Genomic DNA, 22,806 nt, shown 5'->3' with positions numbered 1-22,806 from the left:
ATCGCAGCCACGCATTTGCACGTGCAAGATCATGACCGTTGATCAGCCAAGCCCTGAATTTACTTTCCCTTAGGATCCAAAATCCAACCTGCCCACTCATCATTTGGTCTGCACCTCGACCGATGCTCATCCCTTTTCATACGCACCCGCGGCTCACCAACCGGAAAAGTGCACCAGCGCGATTTTGCACTAAACGTGAGGCCCGACCTATGAACGGCTCAGAGCCCGCAGGCATTTTCCTCTTTCCACGTGTACGGCTGTCCCATCTGGCGTGTGCACATAAATTAGGACTCTTCAAAGCGAAACGGAAAAATGAAAAAAGAAAAAGAAAAACCTATAATTGTCGTCGCCTCTTGGAGCTGAAAAGTCCAGCTTCGATTACATCAAAGAGCGTGATGACGCGGGACACCATATTATCATGACGCCTCATCCGTCTTCCTTCTCTCCTCCCTCTCTTCCTCTCCTCTTCTGCAAATCCATCCTCTGAAAATTCTCTTTAAATATATATATATATTTTATAAAATCCCGTTTTTACCCTCGCCTTTTTCTGTCAATCCCGTCGTCGTCCCTGTTCCGGTTATTCCACTCGTTGAGTCCCATGGCTGGTTTCAGTCCGTACACGCTGCCAGTTCCTGATCCCCAAGGGTGAATCGGTAAATACTGCGCGATCGGAGGGTCTTTTTGTCCTTTTTGTTCCTCATTCCTCCCGCTTCTCCTGGGTTCTGGTATCTAGGGTTAGGGTTAGGGTTTTCGCCTCTCTATGGAGCCTCGCGTGGGGAACAAGTTCCGCCTAGGTCGCAAGATCGGCAGTGGATCCTTTGGAGAGATCTATTTAGGTTCGATCATTGCATTCTCTCTCCCTTTCTCTTTTCTTGTCTGATATCTTCGATTCTCTTTGGATTTTTAGGGTTTTGATGGCTGCTGATATTTTTGTTTTTATTAAAATTCAGGTACGAATATTCAGACGAACGAGGAGGTCGGCATCAAGCTTGTAAATTTTCGCCTTTTTCTCTCTTTAGAACAAGAGGATCTGCAAATTATCTTTTTTTTTTTTTAAATTGATTATTTGCTTTCGGGAGCTGCGTTTTATTTATTCGATCTTGTAATTGTGTTATATTAGATGGGAAACCGGTATATGTGGAATGTCATGGATGGAGATTTAGAGAAATTGTGAATGCGTGTCTTAGGGTACATTTGTTAGAAAAGCGGGGAAATAATCCGTGGATTAAGAAGGGAAGGTTCCGTGAATTTTTAAATTAGGTGAATTTTCTATGAGAATTCTGGTATAGAACTGCACCACCAGTATCTTATGATTACTATTGTTTGCTTCTGTCTTAAAATCATACCATTTGTTTATGAGATTTGGTGGGTTTAGTATATATATTTTTTGAAGTTTTATTAATGATTGGCATTTTACTTATGCTGAGCCCACTGCATGAGTGATAGGCTATTACATAGCATTTGTGGGAGTTCTGTACTCTCATTGCCAGTGTCAAGCCCTGATCATAAAGGAGGGTTGCATCAGTTTGGCAGCTGGTGTGATACTTTTGCTATAAATTTCATCGCAAATCTTGACAATGTGGCCCTTGATAGAGTGGAATAGGATTTTCATGCAGCTGACCCCAGTTAGTTGGGATCAGGCTTAGATGATGATGATGTGGAGCTCACCGCCTTGGAGTGCTTGGACATCTAAACTTTGTTATTTTGGGTATATATTGTTGTCGGACTCATGCCGTTGATTGGGAAGTTGACCTGTCCGTCACTGAAAAGCTTATGGTTTATGTTTCCTTTGACAAGGCTTTTTTATTGTATGCTTCATGACAAATGGATGTTACTCTATGGCGTAGCCTAATTCGTTGCTCTTGGAATTGACATGCAAGAGCACATTTGCAGACTCTGCACATGCTATTGTGTTTCTGTATCTACCCAAAATAGTTAAGTTTCACCATCTCCATGCTGTGATAAGATTTTTATTGTGGTCATCATTATAGTTTAGTCCATACTCAATTTATACCAATAGCATTGGATTTCTTGTATGAATTAAAATAATAGTCTGTGCATATGGTTATATTGCATGTACTTGTTAGTTGTACCACTGTGATATGAATGGTTGTATGCTAGGGGCAGAACATTCTTGAACTAGTAGTGTTCCATGTGCCTGTTCCTGTACCACATACTGGAATGACCTATGTTCTAGTTATCCTTACTTGCCTTCTACTTAAGGTGGGGAAAAAAATCTTGTAGAGAGTCTGGTGACTGTGCTATGTCTATTTTGGAAGGAATGGGATAATAGGTTTTCTCGGAGTAAAAAGGAAAGCTACATCTCTGGTAGAAATTAGAGGCTGGATCGCGGGTATTGGTGTGGACAGAATTTGGGTTTGTTAGGTGTGACAATTCTAATGAAGTGGTGGTTGGAAGTTAATTGTGAGAGGACTGTACAGATAGGGCAGCTCAGTGGATACTCCAGGAAATGACTTTTTGAAACTTAACTGTGACGGACAACCCGTGTCGGCAGGTGTTGAAGCTTTAATCAGAGGGTGGGATTAGTTGCAATATCTTTGTAGGTGTTTCTCCTGTTTAAAATCGTGCTCCAGCTTCCTAGTTATCTGTACTTGATAACATTTTGAAACAAATGCTTCTATTCCTGCTTCACTTCATGCTTTTTGCAATGTCAGGGAGGCCAATATTCGGGTGTTGTGGAATGGGATCAGGGAGTTGTGCAGTACTTCGCAGGGTCTGGAGGTGTGATAGAATGTGCTTCAGCTAAGGCTATTCAGTGGGCTAGTTGTCCGGGAGCCTTACCCTGGATTCCGTAGACTGGGTAGAAGAGGTTAGGGCCTTAAGTGGGGATGTTTTTCTATTTTCCTCTCATCCTGAGGGAGGGTTATTCCATAGTGGGTTCTTTAGCCAAGCAGGGGTTTTCTGGAGGAGTCTTGCTTTTCATTAACACTATACCTCTGCTGGAATGTGTTTCCTTTTCTCTTCCTTTGGTAAAAATCTCCATTATCGATCTTACATAAAAAAAATCTATTATAGTGAAAGTTCTCTTGCCTAAATTGATCTTGCCTGTTACTGGATATTCATTCTGTATGCACCTTTCTGCTTCAATTCAACATTGCTTGTTCTTTCACATGGGGTTTTGTTAATACATGGTGCATATATTGCCTATCTTTCATCTATATAGTATGATTTTTCAACATTAGTTTCTTACATATTGATTTTATTTTTGCCAGGAAAATGTCAAGACAAAGCATCCCCAATTGTTATATGAATCGAAGCTGTATAGAATCCTGCAGGGAGGAAGTAATGACTTTTTTTTTTCTTTTTAAACTTCTTCTGGTTTTCAGTTGATCTGTTATGTATATAATATTAATTTATTGTTTCCTCTCTCTCTCTCTCTCTCTCTCTCTCTCTCTCAATGTGGCAGCCGGAGTTCCGAATGTGAGATGGTTTGGTGTGGAAGGGGACTATAATGTTCTTGTGATGGATTTATTGGGACCAAGTCTGGAAGATCTTTTCAATTTTTGCAGCAGGAAACTGTCTTTAAAGACTGTTCTCATGCTTGCAGATCAAATGGTAGGACTTTCATCAATTGTTTTCCCACTAGTCTCTTTATAATACTTTGTTATACTTCTTCATTCTTAGTAACCATGATGTTTCCTGTTAAGATCAACCGAGTTGAATTTGTTCATGGCAAATCTTTTCTTCACCGAGATATCAAGCCTGATAATTTTCTCATGGGCTTGGGGAGGCGTGCAAATCAGGTGTGATTTTAAAGTTGATTTCTGATGTTCCCTTCATGAGCCACCCTCATTGAAGCTAAGATGCTTGATTTGATGAATTATGTCCAATTGCACTTGCATATAGGTATACATCATTGACTTTGGGCTTGCTAAGAAGTATAGAGATACTTCAACCCACCAACATATTCCTTATAGGTAAGTATGTTTGATTTAATAGGTGAATTTGTTGGCTTTGTAAAATTAGCTTGTCGATTTTTGCCTTCTTAAATATGCTGCTAGTGTACTTGATTACAGTCAATCTCTTTTGGACCTGGTCCATTAGTCAGTATTATTGTTAACTGCATGGAAGTCCTTGGTTCCTGGAGATTCTGAAATGTGCCACATTGTAATTTTATTATTGTCAAGGATATTTGGATATTTGGCTGTAGAAGCATCTCTCTGAGAGCAAGAATTTAATTTTTCACATCTTCTGAAAGTCACTGTAAGCTTTCCCTTGTTGATTAAGGACACCTCCTTATTTCTATGTAGAATCCGTGGCCAAACAGTCCAAAAGACATAATCATCTAATATTATTTGATCATAGAGGACTCACTCATTGGGTTCAAGGTGTTTGACAGTGTCATTGAGCTTTTGGTTCTTAACTGCATATTACTGATTAAAAAAGTGAAAGAAAGAAAGAGTAATGCTGTTCATATGGGTCTGTTTACACACCACCTGGAAGTTCAATAGATCCAATACAATACATTTTTTTACACACATTTCTTATGCAGATATCTTCTGTATTTCAGACGTGAGAGAAGTGTTTCTCAGGAAAGAAGGGTTTGCGGTAGGGTTCCAGCCAGTTCCATTTGGTAAACTCTTGGATGTGTGAGGAGTTCAAAATAACTGCCTTAATGATACTTGAACTCAAGTCATTGAACTGGATAACCGATGCCTTGTTCTAGCCTGGTACATTAAACTGGAATCCAAATGGATCAGTGTTGATCTATCAAAGTCGATGTTAACAGGTACAGGTGACCGCTGCTCTGGGTTTTCTTGAAACTCTTTTTTTTTTGCAACCAGCAAAGAGGTTTTAGCAAGAAAGAAGAAAAATAATGCAACAGCCATTAAGATAGTGGACTAGAACTGACATAAAGCATAGAATGTTCCATCGCCTCTTTAGCTTTGAAGTCGGTCAACACATTAGCTTCTTGAGAGCCACTATAAAAGATACAGAAAGAAAGGAAAATGTCTCTTATCCTCTTAAAAATGAATGAGAGGCTCCAATGTTCCTTGCAATAGGTCAACGCCCAAAGAGTGTTCTAAGGGTTAGCTAGAACAGGCTCCTTTCAACATGTTGTTTAAGGTATGACAAACCCCATGGGGTGTAAAGTAGGATCGTTGCCCTCCACCTATCTTCGACTACCCCTTTGCGAAGGCTTCCATCCAAATTGTAGTGGGATCTGTTGATTTTTAGGTTGGAAAGAAGATTGGCAGCATAGAAAGGTAGGCACATATCATTGGGTGGAAGATTTGACTCTCATAAAGGCAGCAATAGCAATAGTGCTGGTTTATTTTATGTCTCTTTTTTGATGTCCAACCGACCCAATTAGTTGGGATAAGGCTTAGATGATGGTGATGATGATTTTTCAATGCTTGACAAGCATGGTTTCTAGACTCGGGAAAATTCAGCCTGGTTTCCTTTGGCACGGCTCCGAATGTAAACATAAATTTCACTTGTTGGAATGGAAGGAGGTTTGCAAACCTACTAGTAAAGGGGGCCCTGGTCTTCGACATCTGAAGCTGACAAATGAAGCATTGTTTGGCAATGGATTTGGCATTATGCAACAGAAAAGGATGCTTTCTGGAGACAAGTTCCAGTGGAGAGATGGAAATTGAGAGGATGATCGAGGTACACTTGCTTCCTCGAGATACAGGGCATCAAGACGTTGGAAAGGAATTTGTCAACAGAAAGTATCGTGTGGCAAGGGTTAGAGGTGGAAATCGGCAACGACAGTTCCACAAGCTTTTGGCTTGATAAATGGTGTGGCATCTCTACGATGTATCTTTCCCCCATTTATTTGTAGTGGTGGTGGTTGGAAAGGAATTTTGTCAGCAGAAAGTGTTGTGTTGTAAGGGTTAGAGGTGGAAATTAGCAATGATAGTTCCACAAGCTTTTGGCATGATGGGTGGTGTGGTATCTGTACAATGTGGGCATCTTTACCCCCATTAATTCGCAGTGGCAGCGGTCAAAGAATCAAGTGCGGGGAACTGTTATGAAGTGGTGGGAAATCAAGTTTGGAATCCAATCTTTAGAAGGGACTACCTTGAGGAAGAAGAAACGGAATTCATTAGCATGATGAGGATTTTCTTAGCTGTTGGGATTGACCAAGCTAGGGAGGACTTTTTGTGGTGGCACAGGGATTCTTCTGAATTGTTCACGGGCAAATGCTCACTTCAAAGTTGATTTCTGAAGATGGCCTCAGCAAACCAACAGGTTGGGCTTGGAAATCAAAAGGCTCAACAAGAGTAGTGGCTTTTGCTTGGCTTGCTGGTCAAGATCGAATCCCTGAGGGACACAGAATCAATCGACTATCTTCTGATTCTTTGCAGTTTTTCATCTTTGGTTTGGGGCTGGGGCGGGAAGCAATTGCAGATGGACATGGTCAATGGCTGCGCGTATTCAGTGGTTGTGTTGTGTGAGGCTTGGAAGATCTGCCATTCTTGGAAGAAAAGGAAAAGTGTTTGGGAACTGAGCTTCCTGGTAGCATTTAGGGTGATTTGGAAGGATCAGAATACTGTCCTGTCTCAGATACTATTCTAAGAGTTAAACGGCTTGTCTGTTACATAATGGTAACAGTTGTTATGGTTGTTACGGTAAAAATGGCCTGTTATAGTTTTTTTTCTTTTTTGTCTTTTTTTAATTTTGTTGTAATGGCTGTTGTGGCCCATATGGTAACAGTAATGACGGTGGCCATTACGGCCACAGTTATTGAATGCCTTCAGAAGACCCCAAGAAAGCTAGCTTGATCTCACTTTTATTCTTGTATGGGCTGTGCTCTGCTGGGGCTCTTATGAATCCACTGCATTTAACTGCACACACCCCTCACTGTTTACCAGATGTTCATGTTATAGCCTGCTGGTGCTTATTTTCCATCTGTTATATGGCCTGCTTCCTAGAATATCGGGTCCATCATTTGGTTTAAATTGGATGCAGCAATTTGTTATCTAGTTACTGAAGCCTGTTTGTTGGCATGTTGTGTTTCATGGATATCGCACAGAGAGAATAAGAGCTTGACTGGGACAGCTAGATATGCAAGCATGAACACTCATCTTGGCATTGGTATGTAATATTTATATTGGCATAAGCAATCTTTGTTTCCAATCTATAGAGTCAGTAGAGTGAACATCCCTTGACCAAGCACTTCATTCTTGATCTGCTACTGTAAGGGTCTCTATCTTTAATAGTATATGGAACACCTTGCCCTTACTATTCTGGTTATTATATGACTTTCTGACTAAGTCGTTCTTGTTCTCCCAAGAACAAAGCCGGAGGGATGATCTAGAATCGCTTGGATATGTTCTTATGTATTTCTTAAGAGGAAGGTGTGGGTCTCTCTCTCTCTCTCTCTCTCTCTCTCTCTCTCTCTCTCTCTCTTCTGGAAGTTAATGTTGCTCTTTGCTGCGCTCTTGTTTAATACATGCAGTCCTCTTTTAGTCTTCCTTGGCAGGGTTTAAAAGCAGGAACTAAGAAACAGAAGTATGAAAAAATCAGCGAAAGAAAGGTTTCCACATCTATTGAGGTAATCTCTATTTGAATAAGGAACTTGGTTACTTCCCCCTAAATCTTGTGCTTTGCATCATGAAATTATTACAAGAATGTGCTTCCTTTGCCACAGGCCTTATGTCGGGGTTATCCAACTGAATTTGCGTCATACTTCCATTACTGCCGTTCGCTTCGTTTTGATGATAAGCCAGACTATGCTTATCTGAAGAGAATATTCCGTGACCTTTTTATTCGTGAAGGTTTGTGCTTTTCTACTCTTTATTTGCATCCTTGGAAGTCTGGACTGGAGGTAGAAACTGTAAAAAAAAGGATTAAAACATTAGCTTTTAAAATATAGAATAGAAAAACTGTAAAATAACAAAAGTTTGGCATTACATGTATTATACAATGCATAATTGCATATATTTGTAGGATTGACAATACCGATAATCCAATTACTCATTGGATTTTGTTGATATCTCGTCGATAATCGATATTATCCTATATCACTGATATCTCGTGCTTCTGTTGAGTATATAAGTTCCAAATATAGTCGATATCCTCTTTCGACAGCAGGCATAAATAGCGAAAAAATCCCCCCCCAAAAAAGCAGAATCTCCCAATTTTTTTTTCCCAGATCTTAGTTTCAGTGTGGAAATCGACAACTCCCTTTCATTCCCTGTGGATTGAAGCTCGAATTTGGGGGTGAAATCGTGGGTTGAAAATGTGGTGGGCTGGAATCAAGAAATGAAGGAGAAAAATAAAAAGCTGTTTTTTAAAGATTTTTATTTGTAGAATGGTTGGGGAGTAGTGGATTTTGACCTCTTCCATTTTCGTGGGAAAATTTGGGAAATACGGAAAACATGCGTAACTCTATAAAAATCAGAAGAAAATAGAAAATTAGTTTTTTTTTTTTTTTTAAAATTTTTTTGGGGATCTAGTTGCGGAGTAGATTTCAATCACTCTTCCATTTCGTGAAGCAAATCTCTCAATTTGGAGAAAAAATTGGGAAAGGGGGAAAACATGCGTAAATATGTGAAAATCAGAAAAAATAAAAAAATAAATATTTTTTTTAATTTTGTGGATCTGGTAGGGGAGTGGATTAGACCACTCATATTCAATTTTTGGATTTTTTAATTATTTAAAAATTTGAAAATGGAAAAAAATCTGTTTTAATGACACTATTTCATGAAAAACTTGTTAATGTTTTCTTTTTATGGATGAATGTTGAGTCTTGACGAGTGATTTTTTTTCTTTTTTCAATAAAAAATATTTTTTGTAGTTTTAAAAATTATGAAAAATAAAAAAATCCGTAAAATTTTAAAAAATAAATAAATAATTTCATAATTATGTATGCATGTATGGGTGGATGTATGATATATGCATGTGTGGATGTGTGCATTGATGGATGGATGAATGGATGTGTTATGCATGTATGGATGAATCATGTATGCATGTTTGTGTGCATGGATGGATCGGTGCATTATTGTATGCATGGATGGGTGGATAGACATTTATGCATGTATGCATGGATGGTTGGATAGACATGTATGCACGGATGGATCATGTATGCTTGGTTGGTTGGATGGATGGATCATGTATCCGTGTATGTATGCATATTTGCATGGATGTATGGCTGTATTGGTGTATGTATGCATGGATAGACATGTAGAGATGTATGAATGGATGGATGGATGTATTGGTGTATTTGTGTATGCCTGGATGGATGTATTAGTGTATGGATGGATGGATGGGTAGACATGTGTGTATGTATTAGTGCATGCATGGATGGATGGGTAGACATGTGTGGATGTATGTATGCATGGATGGATGGGTGTATGACTTTTTCTTTGATTTAGAAACAACTTTATGTGATTATTGTGTTTCTAATGATATTATTGGTATAAAATGAACTCATTTTGGTAACTATTGAATTGATTTCTTACAATAGTACATAGCTTTTAGGTCCTTGTTAAATGGAAACTTATTATGTATATATATATATTTTTACAATTTTTTAATTCCTAAATATGAAAATATTCGGATTTTAGTCTCCTGAAGTTTCACCTGAAAAATACTACCATGTTCCCCATGTTTCCTCAATGTTTTCCTCAGTAATGATACATTTTCGGGTATCAATAATATCGTCAGTGATATCGATACATGTTTCTGTGTCCCAGCTAGTGGCACTTGTAATGATATTGATACTATGAATGCTGCTTACATTCTCGTAAAGTAGACTATCTGACTTGAGCCCCTCTATTGTAGATAAGAGTGACAACCAACAAATACTTAACAAGACAACACATAAAATGTTGAATTTTGTATTGCCATCACTCCCCACAAACTCAGCATGGTGGAAACCAAGATCTATTATAGCTTTAAATTGGGCTTTTGACGTCCAATGATCCTTTTCTTAAAATAGTAGGTCATAACTAAACTTGATAACCATCGAGCCATCAACAAGTCATTCACATTTGAAATCCTCTTAGCAAGACACAAGTGCTATACAAAAAGTGTGGGCTTCATCCATTGGGAGGCAATATCGGCATTTGAGAACACGAGTACAACACTTCATAATGGTGAGTGAACTACACAAGTGCAATATTACACAGTGTGTGGACTACATCCTCACATTGGTTGGGAGGCAATATTGGCATGTGAGAACACGAGTACAACACTTCATAATGGTGAGCGAATTGCACCGGCAAGTCATAACCATGGTATACTGTAATGGTAATGGTTAGTGTTTACCTTATCGGTATTGTGTTACGTATCACACCCTTGGGATACGGATACATATTGGTTATCGCATGGGATATATCGGACATATCGGGGAATTTTTCGCACATTTTGGGAACATGAGGAAACATTGGGCAATTGGTCAAATTTTTCAATGAAACTTCAGGGATTGTTAACAAAGACGTCAATGCACACTTTTAAATCATTACATCACAGAAAATTATTACATTCAAAAGCAAAAGAAGTAGAAATTTATAAATATACTTGTGAGTGATGTGTCTAGCCCAATTGGCCACTGATAGAAGTGGAATTTCGAATTTAAAAAGAATATTTTTTTAAAACTATTTTTAAATAAAAAAATATATTTTTTACAAAAATCCTCCAATACAACATGAATCAATAGATCAAGCCTCGTAGATGTTTGATTTTGTGTTTGGACAAAAAGACCAATTTCTCCCAAATTGGATCACCTGGCCTCAAAATTTGAAATCGAAGGTTCAAATGCTTGATTTTCCTGGAAAAACATGAAGAATCAAGCATTTCACCTATTGGCACTAATTTGGTACGATTTAAACAAAAAAAGGGAGCAAAATGCAAAAATACTCACCGAATCAAAACCGGCACCAAATATGCTTTGATCTTGATTCCTGCTTGATAACCTTGTTTTTCTCCCAAAGAGTTCAGAAGGATGGACCGAAATTCACCCTAGACGTGTTTAAAAGAGGGAAGAATGAAGGAATTATGCAAAAAATGGAGTATTTTGCGGTTTTTTTGAAGATAGCTGCAGTTACCCTGGCGTTATTTGTCGATATTGACAGATTATCGATGCATAAGAAAAATACAAAAGGAACAGTGACGATATCGAGTGATAGATAACGATATCGGTGAAATCAAGGATTTTAGATACTCTAGTAGGGTTTCGTATCGCGGACCTGCGATATCAATAATATCAGCTGATATCGCAGGTCAGATAATATCGGCCAATGTTGCATGTCTGATAATGTCGATCCATATATTGATATTGCAATCAATGGTAACAGTATTGTTACTGTTACGATATGGGCTGTAATGGTTGTTATGAGGTTTTTTTTTTTCGAAAAAAAGGCATGTATCGGTCCTGTAGTGGACCATTACAGCTCATATCGTAACAGTAACAATACTGTTACCATTGATTGCAATATCAATATATCGGTCGACATTATCAGACATGCGACATCGGCCGATATTATCTGACCTGCGATATCGGCTGATATTATTGATATCGCAGGTCCGCGATACGAAACCCTACTAGAGTATCTAAAATCCTTGATTTCATCAATGGTAACAGTATTGTTACTGTTACAATATGGGCTGTAATGGCTGTTACGAGTTTTTTTTTTTTTTGAAGTAAAGGCATGTATTGGTCCTGTAGTGGGGACCATTACGGCTCTGTTACATGTCATTTTTTACGTAATGGCCGTTACAACCCTTTATTGCATAATGGGTGCCACCGTTACCATTACAACACACCATGGTCATAACAGACGCCTAATAAATGAAGAGAAGATCAACGAAAGGAAAATCTTTTGTGCAGGTTGAAATCCTCCACATCAGGTTGGGTTGAACATTATGTTGAATAGTTTCCATGCATTGTGAGCCATATCGCTGATACTTCATTGAATGAATCAAAGATTCCTATAGAAAGTAGAAACTATTGGGATCAAAGAATATGACCTTCATTTATCACCCATTAACTAAAATAGTGCAAACGACCACATTTTCTTTTGCAGGCTTTTAATCAGACAGTTTATGCACACAACCCGCACCATTGTCTCCTTTGGTATTTAGTTTAGTAGAATCTGGAACCCTCAGATTTCTTGCTGGGAACACCACTATGCTGACCACACTGTGGCAAATGGGTTATAGTGAAGAAGCGAGGCACAACAAAAATAGTATCAAAGCTGCTGGTGGACAGCAACTCCTACTGGGTGTGCAATCCACCATGAAGACGAACTTCTGTAACGATGACAAGTGACCATGTAAACAACAACAATGGGCTTCTCGCTAGTGGTACCTACACGAGGGCTGACTGGTATGAGAACAGATGGAGATGAGAATGGAGGGTGACAAGGTGAAAAAGCCAGATTTGTTTTCCTCTCGGGCATCATCATGAGCATATCCAAGCCCTCATCTCCAACTTCAACAACAACCACAATAATAACAGCACAAACACCACCAAAAGGCAAAGTCAACAGGATGCAACCTGCTTCATATCATGTTAAAAGAAGAGATTTATATTAAAGGCCACGGGGCTCATTGGAGCTCCCAGGTGGTCGGGTGCCCAAATGGCTACACTGCATACACTCTCTCCTAACGTAGACTATTCGACTTGGCCCTCTTTATGCAGATAAAAGTGACAAAAAAACATTCCCATAAATTCCTTATGTGGGATGGAACTATCAAGGCAATACCATTAGAAAAAAAACCAAAATGTTGAGTTTGTGTTCTCAACATGGACGACCATCCTGTTCAACAGGTTCACTCCACCATGATGTGCACCTAGATAAAAAAATCTGCCCAATCCAATCACTATGTGGGCCACATCGTAGAAAACAATGTACAACCGCATCATCATCATCATCTAAGCCTTTTCCCAACAAATTGAGGTCGGCTACATGAATCCTGTTCAACCATTCCACTATCAAATTCAAGGGCCATAACTTTAGTTAGACCATGGATCATCAAGTCCTTTCTTACCACCTCCACCCATGTCCTTTTGGGTCTTCCCTTTGCCATTTTAGAGCCTTCAACTTGTGCCGAAGCACTCCTAATTGGCACAGCTATTGGTTTCCGTTGAACATGACCAAACCATCTAATTCTACTTCTTCTCATCGTATTACCCATTGGTACCTACTCGTATGATCCTCGAATGCATTTGTTTCTAATTCTATCCGTCCTCATCTCGCCACTTATCCATATCAACGTCCTCATTTCGGTTACGCTCATCCTATGAACATGTTGTTCCTTGACTGCCCAACATTTTGTCCCATAAAGTATGGCTAGTCTTATAGCTATCCTATAAAATTTCCCTTTCAATTTGAGCAGTACACAAGGATCACATAAAACTCCAAAGGCACATCTTTCTTCCACCCCGCTTGAATTCTATGGCCAATATCCTTTGCAATCTTAACTAACATTTCCACTCCTATTATTACTAAAATTTCACACCATATTCCTCATTTCCACTCCTATAGTTACTAAAATTGCACTCCATATACTTTGTTTTTGTTTGACTAATCCTAAATCCTTTAGATTCTAAAAAGCATGCCTCCATAACTCTAGCTTTGTGTTTATGCCTCCCTCATCTTGTCAACTGAAACTATTTCATTTGCAAACAATTACAACACATCATGGGGTTTCTTCCCGCATAAAATTAGGTACAACCACATAAAACCCTCAAATGCAAGTGTGGGGCCTACGTGGTATGTGATGGAATCCAACCTGTCCAAAAGCTGTGTTCCACCAATATAATGGGATTGCCTTAAAATTAGGGCAATCAAATTGTTAGTTGTGCCCCACCACTTGAATTTGTTGGTTGGTTTGTTTGTTTGTTTTTTTTTTTGTTTTTTTTGTTTTTTTGTTTTTTTTGTTTTTTTTGCATTTTTCATTGTTTTCTATGGTGTGAGCTACTTGATGGTTGAATTAGCCTAATTTTTAAGGCATCTAACCACCTCGATGGTGTTCACCTTTTGGACGGGTTAGCTCTCGTCCACACTGGATGTGAGTCCCACGATATCCGGGTGCCCCATGAACATTCCCTATACGCGCGCACGCGCAGAAGCTTAAGTACTTGGGTCCTTTATCTAATAGAGATATACTTAATCATTATGTTTACTTAAAAAGGCAACAATATTTACCAGTTAGTATTAATTGATGCCAAACCTATTCTCTGTCGCTAATTCTAAAAAAAAGACTTGTCTTGTATCATTATTTGTTGCGGAATTTGCAGAAATTGGTCCCGTAGTGTTGATCATTCCTAAGTTTTCTCATCCGATAATTTCAGTTAACTAGTCTCAACTTTATGAGTTGCGACACAAACTTGAAACATATTCCTAGAGCAAAATGATCAAAGCTAAAAAATTACCTAAGATTTTAGATGAAAAAGTCCATAACACCTTATTTTATTTTACTCGTGGGAATCCTTTGAATGGGTAACTTGTTGAATCCTGATTTAAAAAGCATGACTTTGCATTGGCTCAACAAAAAAGAAAAGAAAGCGTTGGGTTTTGCAATAGCATGAAAAGGGCTATGACTGAGACTTTTTTTTTGTTATTTATTTATTTATTTGGGAGTCACTGAATCTTAACCAAAAAAAAACAAAAAAAACAAAACTGGCTAAGTCAATTCCTTTGTTTGTGTGAATGCTCAGGGAAATTTTTCCCCGGGCTGCCCACTAGGCGTTTGAAAGGACCGTATGATGGTTGCATGAGTCGAACAATGGATACACACACACACACGTGCAGTGATAAATATATGACTAGAATTTACTTAGATTTCTGATGTGGCAAGATCCAAATACCCAGCAAGACATAGAGTATGTGTCTTTCATAAATCTAGAATACCGTATGCTCAATTGATACGGGCGATGGCATGTGAAGGCCTAGATCCGAAGTCTATCTAGATCCAGTGAAACCTATAGCGAAGACCTCCATGCTTGAACCTCGCGGAGGGGATTAGAAGAGAGGTTATGATTTTATGTGCATGGTTGATACGGGTAGTAGCGTATGAAGGCCCAGATTCGAAGTCTATTAAGATCCAGCATAACCATAGCTAAGACCTCCATACCCGGACCACGCGAACAGGTTGAGAATAGAAGCTAATAATTATACTTATACCGTTCGTAAGTCCTTATGCAACATGCTCGTATCCTTGGACGCTGAGCCCGAGGGTGTACTTGGTTTGCAAAAACTCGGTATTGTTCTGGGTTGTACACTACCTTTTACAAGATTGATAGAATGACTTGATTGAGCACTGTTTTCGCCACTGGCCAAAATAAAGGCTTCAGAATCCACGGTAGGCTAGAATCCGTGGAATTGCCTTGAGATTGGGAAAACTTAAGAATTCCCTACTTTAGTGACTCCTGGTTTGATCTGTGCCATGGATTCTAGGTAACGGCCTCGGTTACGAAAAAGGAAGAGCTTAGGCACCCTTTTACTGCTTGTGTCAAACACTGTCTCTACTTTGTGAGGTTGTACCCTTTCAAAGGGGATTCAGAGAACTTCTAGTAAAATACTAAAGCTTTAGATGTTTAAATTATAGAAGATAAACAGAAAACAAGATGGTAATAGTAGAAAAAATGGTTTTCTGATAGAAGTACGAAAAAGAAAAAGAACACAAAGTTTTCAGTTACTCATTCAAGTCATGTATTTTGATACAAATAATCCTCAAAAAAGGCAACGGTAGAGCATATTTTACATGATGTCAGAGCAGAGCCTACTACCTCAGGTATTTAGAGTAGTGGGGTTCGAATATACAGACTTGAAAATGATAGATCATGAATACGACATTGACTTTAAAGTTGAAATAGAATAGAAGGTATTGAAAGAATGGAAGATTGAGAGAATAAAAGGGAAGCCGACTTCCTAGCTTTTGGATGGTAGAGGTTAGGTGCAGAGGCAGAGCCTCGACGTTCTCTTTCTCTATCTCTCACTATCTTTCTTTCTCTGTCACAAACCCTTCCCCCGATCTCTCCCGCTAGACTCCTCTTTTTATAGGCATTTGGGGAGAGGGATACACTGCCAGGTTCGGATCTCCTGAGTTTGAGCTTTATTTGAAAGCGAGGCTCTTGCAAACCGAGCTCGAATAAGAGTAGAACCACAACCGGTGGAGCTTTGACTGGAACTGGCTGACACTTTGCCGGTTTTAAACCAAAACCCACAGCTCAACCGGTTTGGGGTGTCCACAGTTTGTAATGTTGCATGTTCCAACCTTTTGAGTTGGTTTTGCTAAAAAATTAGTCAACTCAGCCAATTCACGAATCAACTCATGGATTTCTCTGACTAATGCCCTAAAGCTGCTGGGGCATGTTAACTTTAGTAAATTCAAAACATATGAAAAGTATGGAAAAATCAAATTAGGGTTTTGTTATAAGGAACCCAAAGTTCACATCTGGGTGTTAGTTATAATCAATGTTTTAAATATTGACGATATTGGCTGATATATCCCACGATATATCTTGTATGCCACCTGTGCGATACGAAACGCATAGGTAGTGTTGATATGTCCCACATGTTTGAGCTAGTGAGCATTTTCAATTTTCGATCCCTTTTTTTTTGTTGAAATTATGTTAAATCAGTGTCAAATTGTTATAAATCCATTGATTCTTCATGTTTTGCATGAAAAATAATCGAGTTGGATCTTTAATTTTGATATCCATTGGTTCTTCATGTTCTCCATGTTTCTTATTTATTATTATTATTATTTTTTTTTTTTTTTTGAATTTTTCCTTGAACTAGCTATCAATTCAGACTAATTTCGGTGTATTTAGGAGTATATGATAAAATGATCATCAGATACACTCTAACTACGAAATTTGAGTATAGGTAGTTTGATTTGGTGAAAATTTGGAAAAATTCGAAATTTTCCCAATTTCTCCCAAAGTGCTTGTAATGTTGCACTCCAAGCATGAAATCAAACATGTATGAGGGTTTGATCTACTGATTTAAATCCTTGTTAGTTTTTTGAAAAATAAAAATATTTTTTTAATTAAAAATTAATAAAAAGTTTTTTTTTTTTTTGAAATTTCCCTTCAACCAGCTGTCAATTAAGACTAATTTCAAAATATTTACGAGTGTTTGATGAAATAATCATCACAGACAGTCTAAATGTTATGCATTCAATTTGAATATAGTTGCATTAGTTCAGTCCGACAATTCATAACTAAGGATCCTGGACAAAGGAAACCTATTACGTGCACTTCTTTTTTGAAATGTTATGATTTAAAAGTGTGTATTAAGGTCTTTTTTAACAATCCTTGAAGTTTCATTGAAAAATTCAACCATTTTCATGAAGAACCAATGGATTTGTAACCATTTGACATCGATTTAACATAATTTCAACAAAAAAGGGATCGGAAATTGAAAATGCTCACCGGATCGTACGTGTGCATTTCGTATCGCACAGGTGTTATACAAGATATATCGTGGGATATATCAACCGATATTTAAAACATTGGTTATAATGCAAACTATGGAAAATCAAATTTGGGTTTTCTTATAATGCAAAACATATGAAAAGTATGGAGAAATAAACTTGTGCAATAGATGCTATAAGTAATAAAAATATTGCCATGTGAAAACCTAGGGCTGTTACTTATGATGCAAAAGAGAGTACCATGGTGCTTCTGTGTTGCTAGCGCAACTGATATGCATATATGGCAACGTACAATATGTCAATCCTGGCAACAGAACTGCGATTACCAATTTTACAATCAATCTCATCAGTAAGGTTATTTTCATCTTTTTTGTTGTTCTTTTCTATTGCAGGCTTTCAGTTTGATTATGTCTTTGACTGGACCATTTTGAAGTATCAACAATCACAGATTGCAACTGCTCCTCCACGTAATCTTGTAAGTAATATTGTTGCGTGAGGTAGCTTTTGCTATGTTAGAGATTCTTGCATTCCGAAAATTATTTTCTTTCCTTTTCTTCAAGGGTCCTAGTGCTGGAACAAGCTCTGGAATGCCCCCTGTCATTGCCAGTGCAGATAGGCAGTCAGGTAATTTTTCTGTGAGTCTTCCCTCTGTATCATATTTTTACCATATTTGGTAATGGTGGATTGAGTATATAATTTCCTAATTTGGATTATATATCTCCCCACCATCTCTCTACCTTTCTTTCAACATGCTTGTCACCTGCATGACTACATGCATACATTGCTTCTGTGGCTGTTTATGCTTTAGATGTATACTTCTTTTTTGGTTCCGAAGTGAGAATAAATCTTAACTCGCTACCTTTTCCTGAAGGATTGTAATCTTCCATGGTCAGAAAGACAGTATTAATTGGTATTTTATAACTTTTGCCTCAGGTGGTGAGGAAGGAAGACAAGCTGGTTGGTTGGCGAATGATCCTTCTCGTAGGAGAATCCCAGGGCCTGCTATAAATGCTGGGAGCTTATCGAAGCAGAAAAACCCAGTTGCAGCTGATTCAGCTGTCACGAAAGATGCTATGGTGAGTCCACATCTTCGTGACAATCCTCTCAAAGTATGAACTCCATCTCCCATCCCAAAGCGTCCTCTTTGAATTCCTTCCCTACTCCATGTTTGAGCATCCTACTACCTTACTGTTTTACGAAATACTCAACTGTCTTCAAGTAAGATGGATCACTATCCCTCTCCTTTACTCAATACATTGGAGCTATGACTGTTCTCCACTAGCCTCCTATTGCTTTGTCAAACTTCTTACCTCTATTTTCCTAGCAGCTCCCATTTTTTCATACTGCTCCTCTACCTCAACATATATGTTGACTCTCTCTCTCTCTCTCTCTCACACACACACACACTTTTTAAATACATATGCACATCCGATCTTAAAGTGGGTCGCAATGTTAGAAAAATCATTTGATTTTTTTTTTTTCTGAACCTTCCAATTGTTTCATAAAGTGTGTACAACCTTACAAGTGAACTGGCCTGATTTATGTGCAAATGCATATTCAGTAGGTCCATCTAATTGAAGGTTTGGCTCTTGTACCCATAGTGACAAATCTTGTTCCTGGCAATTTCTCAGCCCGTGCGATATTATCGGGAAAATCTCTTGAAAATAGATTATTAGAAATATTCATTATAAATTAATAAATGCTTTTAAAAAAGTTTTAAAATATCGGTATAAAATGATTTATTTTAAAATTTAAATAAAATTTGCTTTAAATTTGGGATAAAATCGCAAAAAAAAATAATAATATAATTGCTGAGATTTTGAAAATCTCATGATATTATCGTGGTAATATTGTTTGATATCATGAGATTTTAAATTTCTAGGAGATTTGTCACAGTGCTTGTAGTATATGCCACTGATGGCACACATGGTGGAGTTCACGTGGGTACTGTTTTCGCCATTTTTGGCCTTGAGAGAAACTTTTAGCTCTCTAGCACAGTGTGATGGATGACATGCAACACTACTTAAATAGAAATACTCAATTTACAATGGAAGCCTCATCATCACCGTCCTCTAAGCCTTATCCCAACTAATTGGGTCGGCCACATGCATACTTTTCTGCCATTCCACTCTATCAAGGGCCATAACTTAAGTTAGGTGGCGTTTGGCACCCTGTATTTGAGTGCATTTGGAGGTAATTGGGTGTAAATGCACCTTTTTGGTGTGTTTGGTGCCATTTAATCATAGGTAAATGGAATCGGTGATAAAAGAAAAATTAGTTGTGTTTTGAAATCCCTTTGTTTTGCTATGAATTCATTGTAATTGGTGTGAAATGCCTTTTTTTTGGGGGTAGCAGAGTTGCACGAGTAACAAAGGTGTCAATAGGCCACTAATCAACTGCACATGTGGCACGTTGATGATACCCCAAAACATTCCAATTATCGGCTGCATCACTAAAATCACACCGATAAAATGAATCGAAGTGCCCAAATGTTGGCAATCTAAATGGATGGTTAAAACATGTTGGTGAGCTGCTCGTTTGTGATCCTTACATTTGTGGCCCAGCCGAGGCTTGGAATCTCCTCATTTTTGACTAAAGTATATATTTCTGTCAAATATCACATATGTATACTAATTTGGGATATCAAAGCTGACTTAGTTAATCAAATTCAGTTTCCTGTGAATGTACTAAAGAGTTCCAATGCATTCCAATTACAAGCATCAAAACACAGTTTTTGGATTCGAGTGCATTCCAATTACAAGCTAGCAAACACAAGTGGGGGTTCCAATTCACATTGATTCCATGGTAATTGTGATTTGGATTCCAATTAATTCCTAATACAAGCTCCCAAACGAGCCCTTAGACCATAGGTCAGTAAGTCTTTTTCGTACGACCTCCACCCCCATCCTTTTGGGCCTTCCCCTTGCCCTTTCAGAGCCTTCAACTCGTACCACTCACTTCTAATTGGCGCAGTTCTTGGTATCCGTTGCACATGACCAAATCCCCCAAGTATACTTTCCCTCATCTTATTACCTATTAGTGCTACTTCTAAATTCCTTCAAATGCATTAATTTCTAATTCTATCCTTGTTTTGCCACTCATCCATCTCAACATCCTAATTTTAGCTACGCTCATCCAATGAACGTATTGTTCCTTAACTGCCCAACATTCTCTCTCATAAATCATTACTGGTCTTATACCCATCCTATATAATTTCCCTTTCAGTTTGAGTGGTACACGGCGATCACATAAAACTCTAGAGGCATATCTCCATTTCCTCCACTCCCCTTGAATTCTATGGGCAATATCTTTCTCAATCTCTCCTCTCATGAATTATCGATAGAAGAAATCAAAGTGGTCATTTTTAGGAAACTTCTTGGTCAGCAATCTTAAGTCTTAACTAATTCCTTGTTCCCACTTCTATTGTTACTAAAATGCACTCCATATGCCCTGTTTTAGTCCGTCTAATTTTAATTCCTTTATGTTCTAAAGCACCCCTACATAAATTTAGCTGTGTTTACGTTCTCCCTCGTCTTGTCATTTGGAAAAAAAATTACTTTCTTTAAATCTATTCATCTTGCAAAATCTTCCACTGTGCCTTTCTCCACTGCCACTCACCAACTTCACCTTTGTCCTGACATTGCTTTGATACACATCCTAATGTCTTACCATATCTACTTCCCTTGAGAAGGGAGTACATATGTTCTGTAGATAATGGAATTTGTGACTATGTAAAAGGTTCATTGCATAAAAATAGACGACAGGATAGTTGACAAGTGAATGCTGCAGTCTTAAGTTACTGCTATCACCTTCAAGGACGTGGAGTAACTTCCCATTCCATCTCTTTATTAGCCTTGGCCCAACATTACAGCTTTGTGATTGCATACCCTCCCTGCTCCTAGCTAATTGATAATGTCAGTATCTGGTAAAGCTAAATAGTTGCATTTGTGATTCTTCCAAATGCGATTGTGGAGCAAAGGAGGACAGGGTTGTTATTTTCTTCCTGCATGCTCCAAATTGTTTTTCCTGCAGTAGCATTCATCAAGGACCTTACTTCCATTAATCCATGGCTAGAACACTGCTTGCTACCATTCCAAAACCTGTATCAGCTTTTGGTAAACACAATAACCCACCTATCTTTTGGGGTTTTACTGAGAGGATGCTGCAGAGTTGCATGAGCAACTTCCACTCATTTGATCATTGGAATTGAATTTTCTATCTGAACTGGATATGGTCAAAATGATTACCATCCAGAGACATTGGCTGAGCATTACTTATTTGATGTTAGAAAATACTTGCACATGCTCCCTTTTTTGTTGCTATTAAAGGTGTTCCATGATTTGCTAGTTCCCAGTAATGCACGAAGTGCATCTAACTTTAGAATATTGTGTAATTATGTTTGTCAGCCTACTAGCTATGTATGTAACATCAATATAGTAAATGAATAATGATCTGTTTTAGAATATTGTTGAAGTTAAAAACAGTTATTTTATGTTTATTCTGTTGTCCTTCCTATAAATGAGTCCTCATGCTTGAACCTTACAGCTGTCCAGTTCCACGTTCCTGGGGCGATCAAGCGGATCTTCGAGACGAGCTGTTGTTTCCAGTAGCCGTGATGCGGTCTTGGGGAGCGAGGGTGACCCATCTCGTCCCCGCACCACAGAGGCAAGCCCCGGAGGGTTCCGCAAGGTCGTGGGTGGGCAGAGAAGTTCGCCCGTTGGCTCCTCGGAACCCAAGCGCTCATCTTCTGCCAGGAACAACTCCAGCATAAAGAACTATGAGTCTACACTCAAGGGTATGGAGAACCTGAAATTCGACACGGACGAGCGCCTGCAGTATTAGCCGAGGCTGTTTTGTGTACTTCTATTTCACCCTACCCTCTTTTGTAAATCATGAACTGGTGTACTAATACACAGTCGGGAGTGAAGTTCTTGTTACATTGAGTTGCGATTTGAGGGGAGCTATATATCATTTGGGACCTAGGATGGTTACTGCTGTGCTGGTCAGGAAAGGCTACTTTTCAAAGGCCTACCACACAATAAGAGGAAAAGGTGTCCAAGGAGTCGTGCCTAACTGAGCCACCAAGCTGAGGTAAGGTTCTGTCCATATGTTTCAAGTTGTGTTGGCGTGGGTCCTGCTGTTTCTTTTAGCCTTACCATTTCATTCCGTACATTCCAATGTTTTTTGTTAAAATTTTTTAAATATCATTTTATGTTTTACGTCTGTGCCAGGCGACTCATTTCAAACACTGTGGCAGTGGTTGAGTTCGGCGTTTGTATTGATTTTATTTTTCTCCCTCCTTAAATCCGGATTTCAATGCTAGCTTTTGTTGGGCAGCTCATGGAGCCATTGGTATTATGCACTGTTTGATATTTGTACATGAAGCTATATCATGATTGCCTGCCTCATGGAAGTTTTTATAAAGGCGCATGTGTTGAAGTTTGA

At 38.5% G+C, this 22,806-nt stretch overlaps 1 protein-coding gene across 5 annotated transcripts; it reads left to right on the top strand.

Moving 5' to 3' along the window:
- Positions 1-308: 308 nt before the first annotated feature.
- Positions 309-22,697, top strand: LOC131218321 (casein kinase 1-like protein 2). 5 transcript variants are annotated; one of them, XR_009157646.1, is made up of 15 exons: positions 310-836; positions 951-991; positions 3,234-3,303; positions 3,428-3,576; positions 3,669-3,764; positions 3,868-3,938; positions 7,004-7,065; positions 7,265-7,328; positions 7,441-7,525; positions 7,622-7,748; positions 17,754-17,836; positions 17,922-17,985; positions 18,295-18,470; positions 21,907-22,452; positions 22,593-22,697. XR_009157646.1 is itself a non-coding variant. In XM_058212976.1 (14 exons), exons 1-14 carry the CDS (start codon positions 761-763, stop codon positions 21,969-21,971), a joined length of 1,188 nt encoding a protein of 395 aa, XP_058068959.1. In that variant the 5' UTR covers positions 309-760; the 3' UTR covers positions 21,972-22,014. The 5 variants fall into 5 exon arrangements, 4 of the variants coding, with proteins under 4 accessions (XP_058068959.1, XP_058068958.1, XP_058068956.1 ...); XM_058212976.1 differs by lacking the exon at positions 22,593-22,697 and having other exon boundaries at positions 309-836; positions 18,295-18,437; positions 21,915-22,014; XM_058212975.1 differs by lacking the exon at positions 22,593-22,697 and having other exon boundaries at positions 309-836; positions 21,915-22,014.
- The last annotated feature ends 109 nt before the right edge of the window (positions 22,698-22,806 follow it).

Source organism: Magnolia sinica, chromosome 1 (assembly GCF_029962835.1).
Source record: "Magnolia sinica isolate HGM2019 chromosome 1, MsV1, whole genome shotgun sequence".
Classification (NCBI taxonomy): Eukaryota; Viridiplantae; Streptophyta; class Magnoliopsida; order Magnoliales; family Magnoliaceae; genus Magnolia; species Magnolia sinica.
This window is presented reverse-complemented; position numbering and strand designations above follow the sequence as displayed.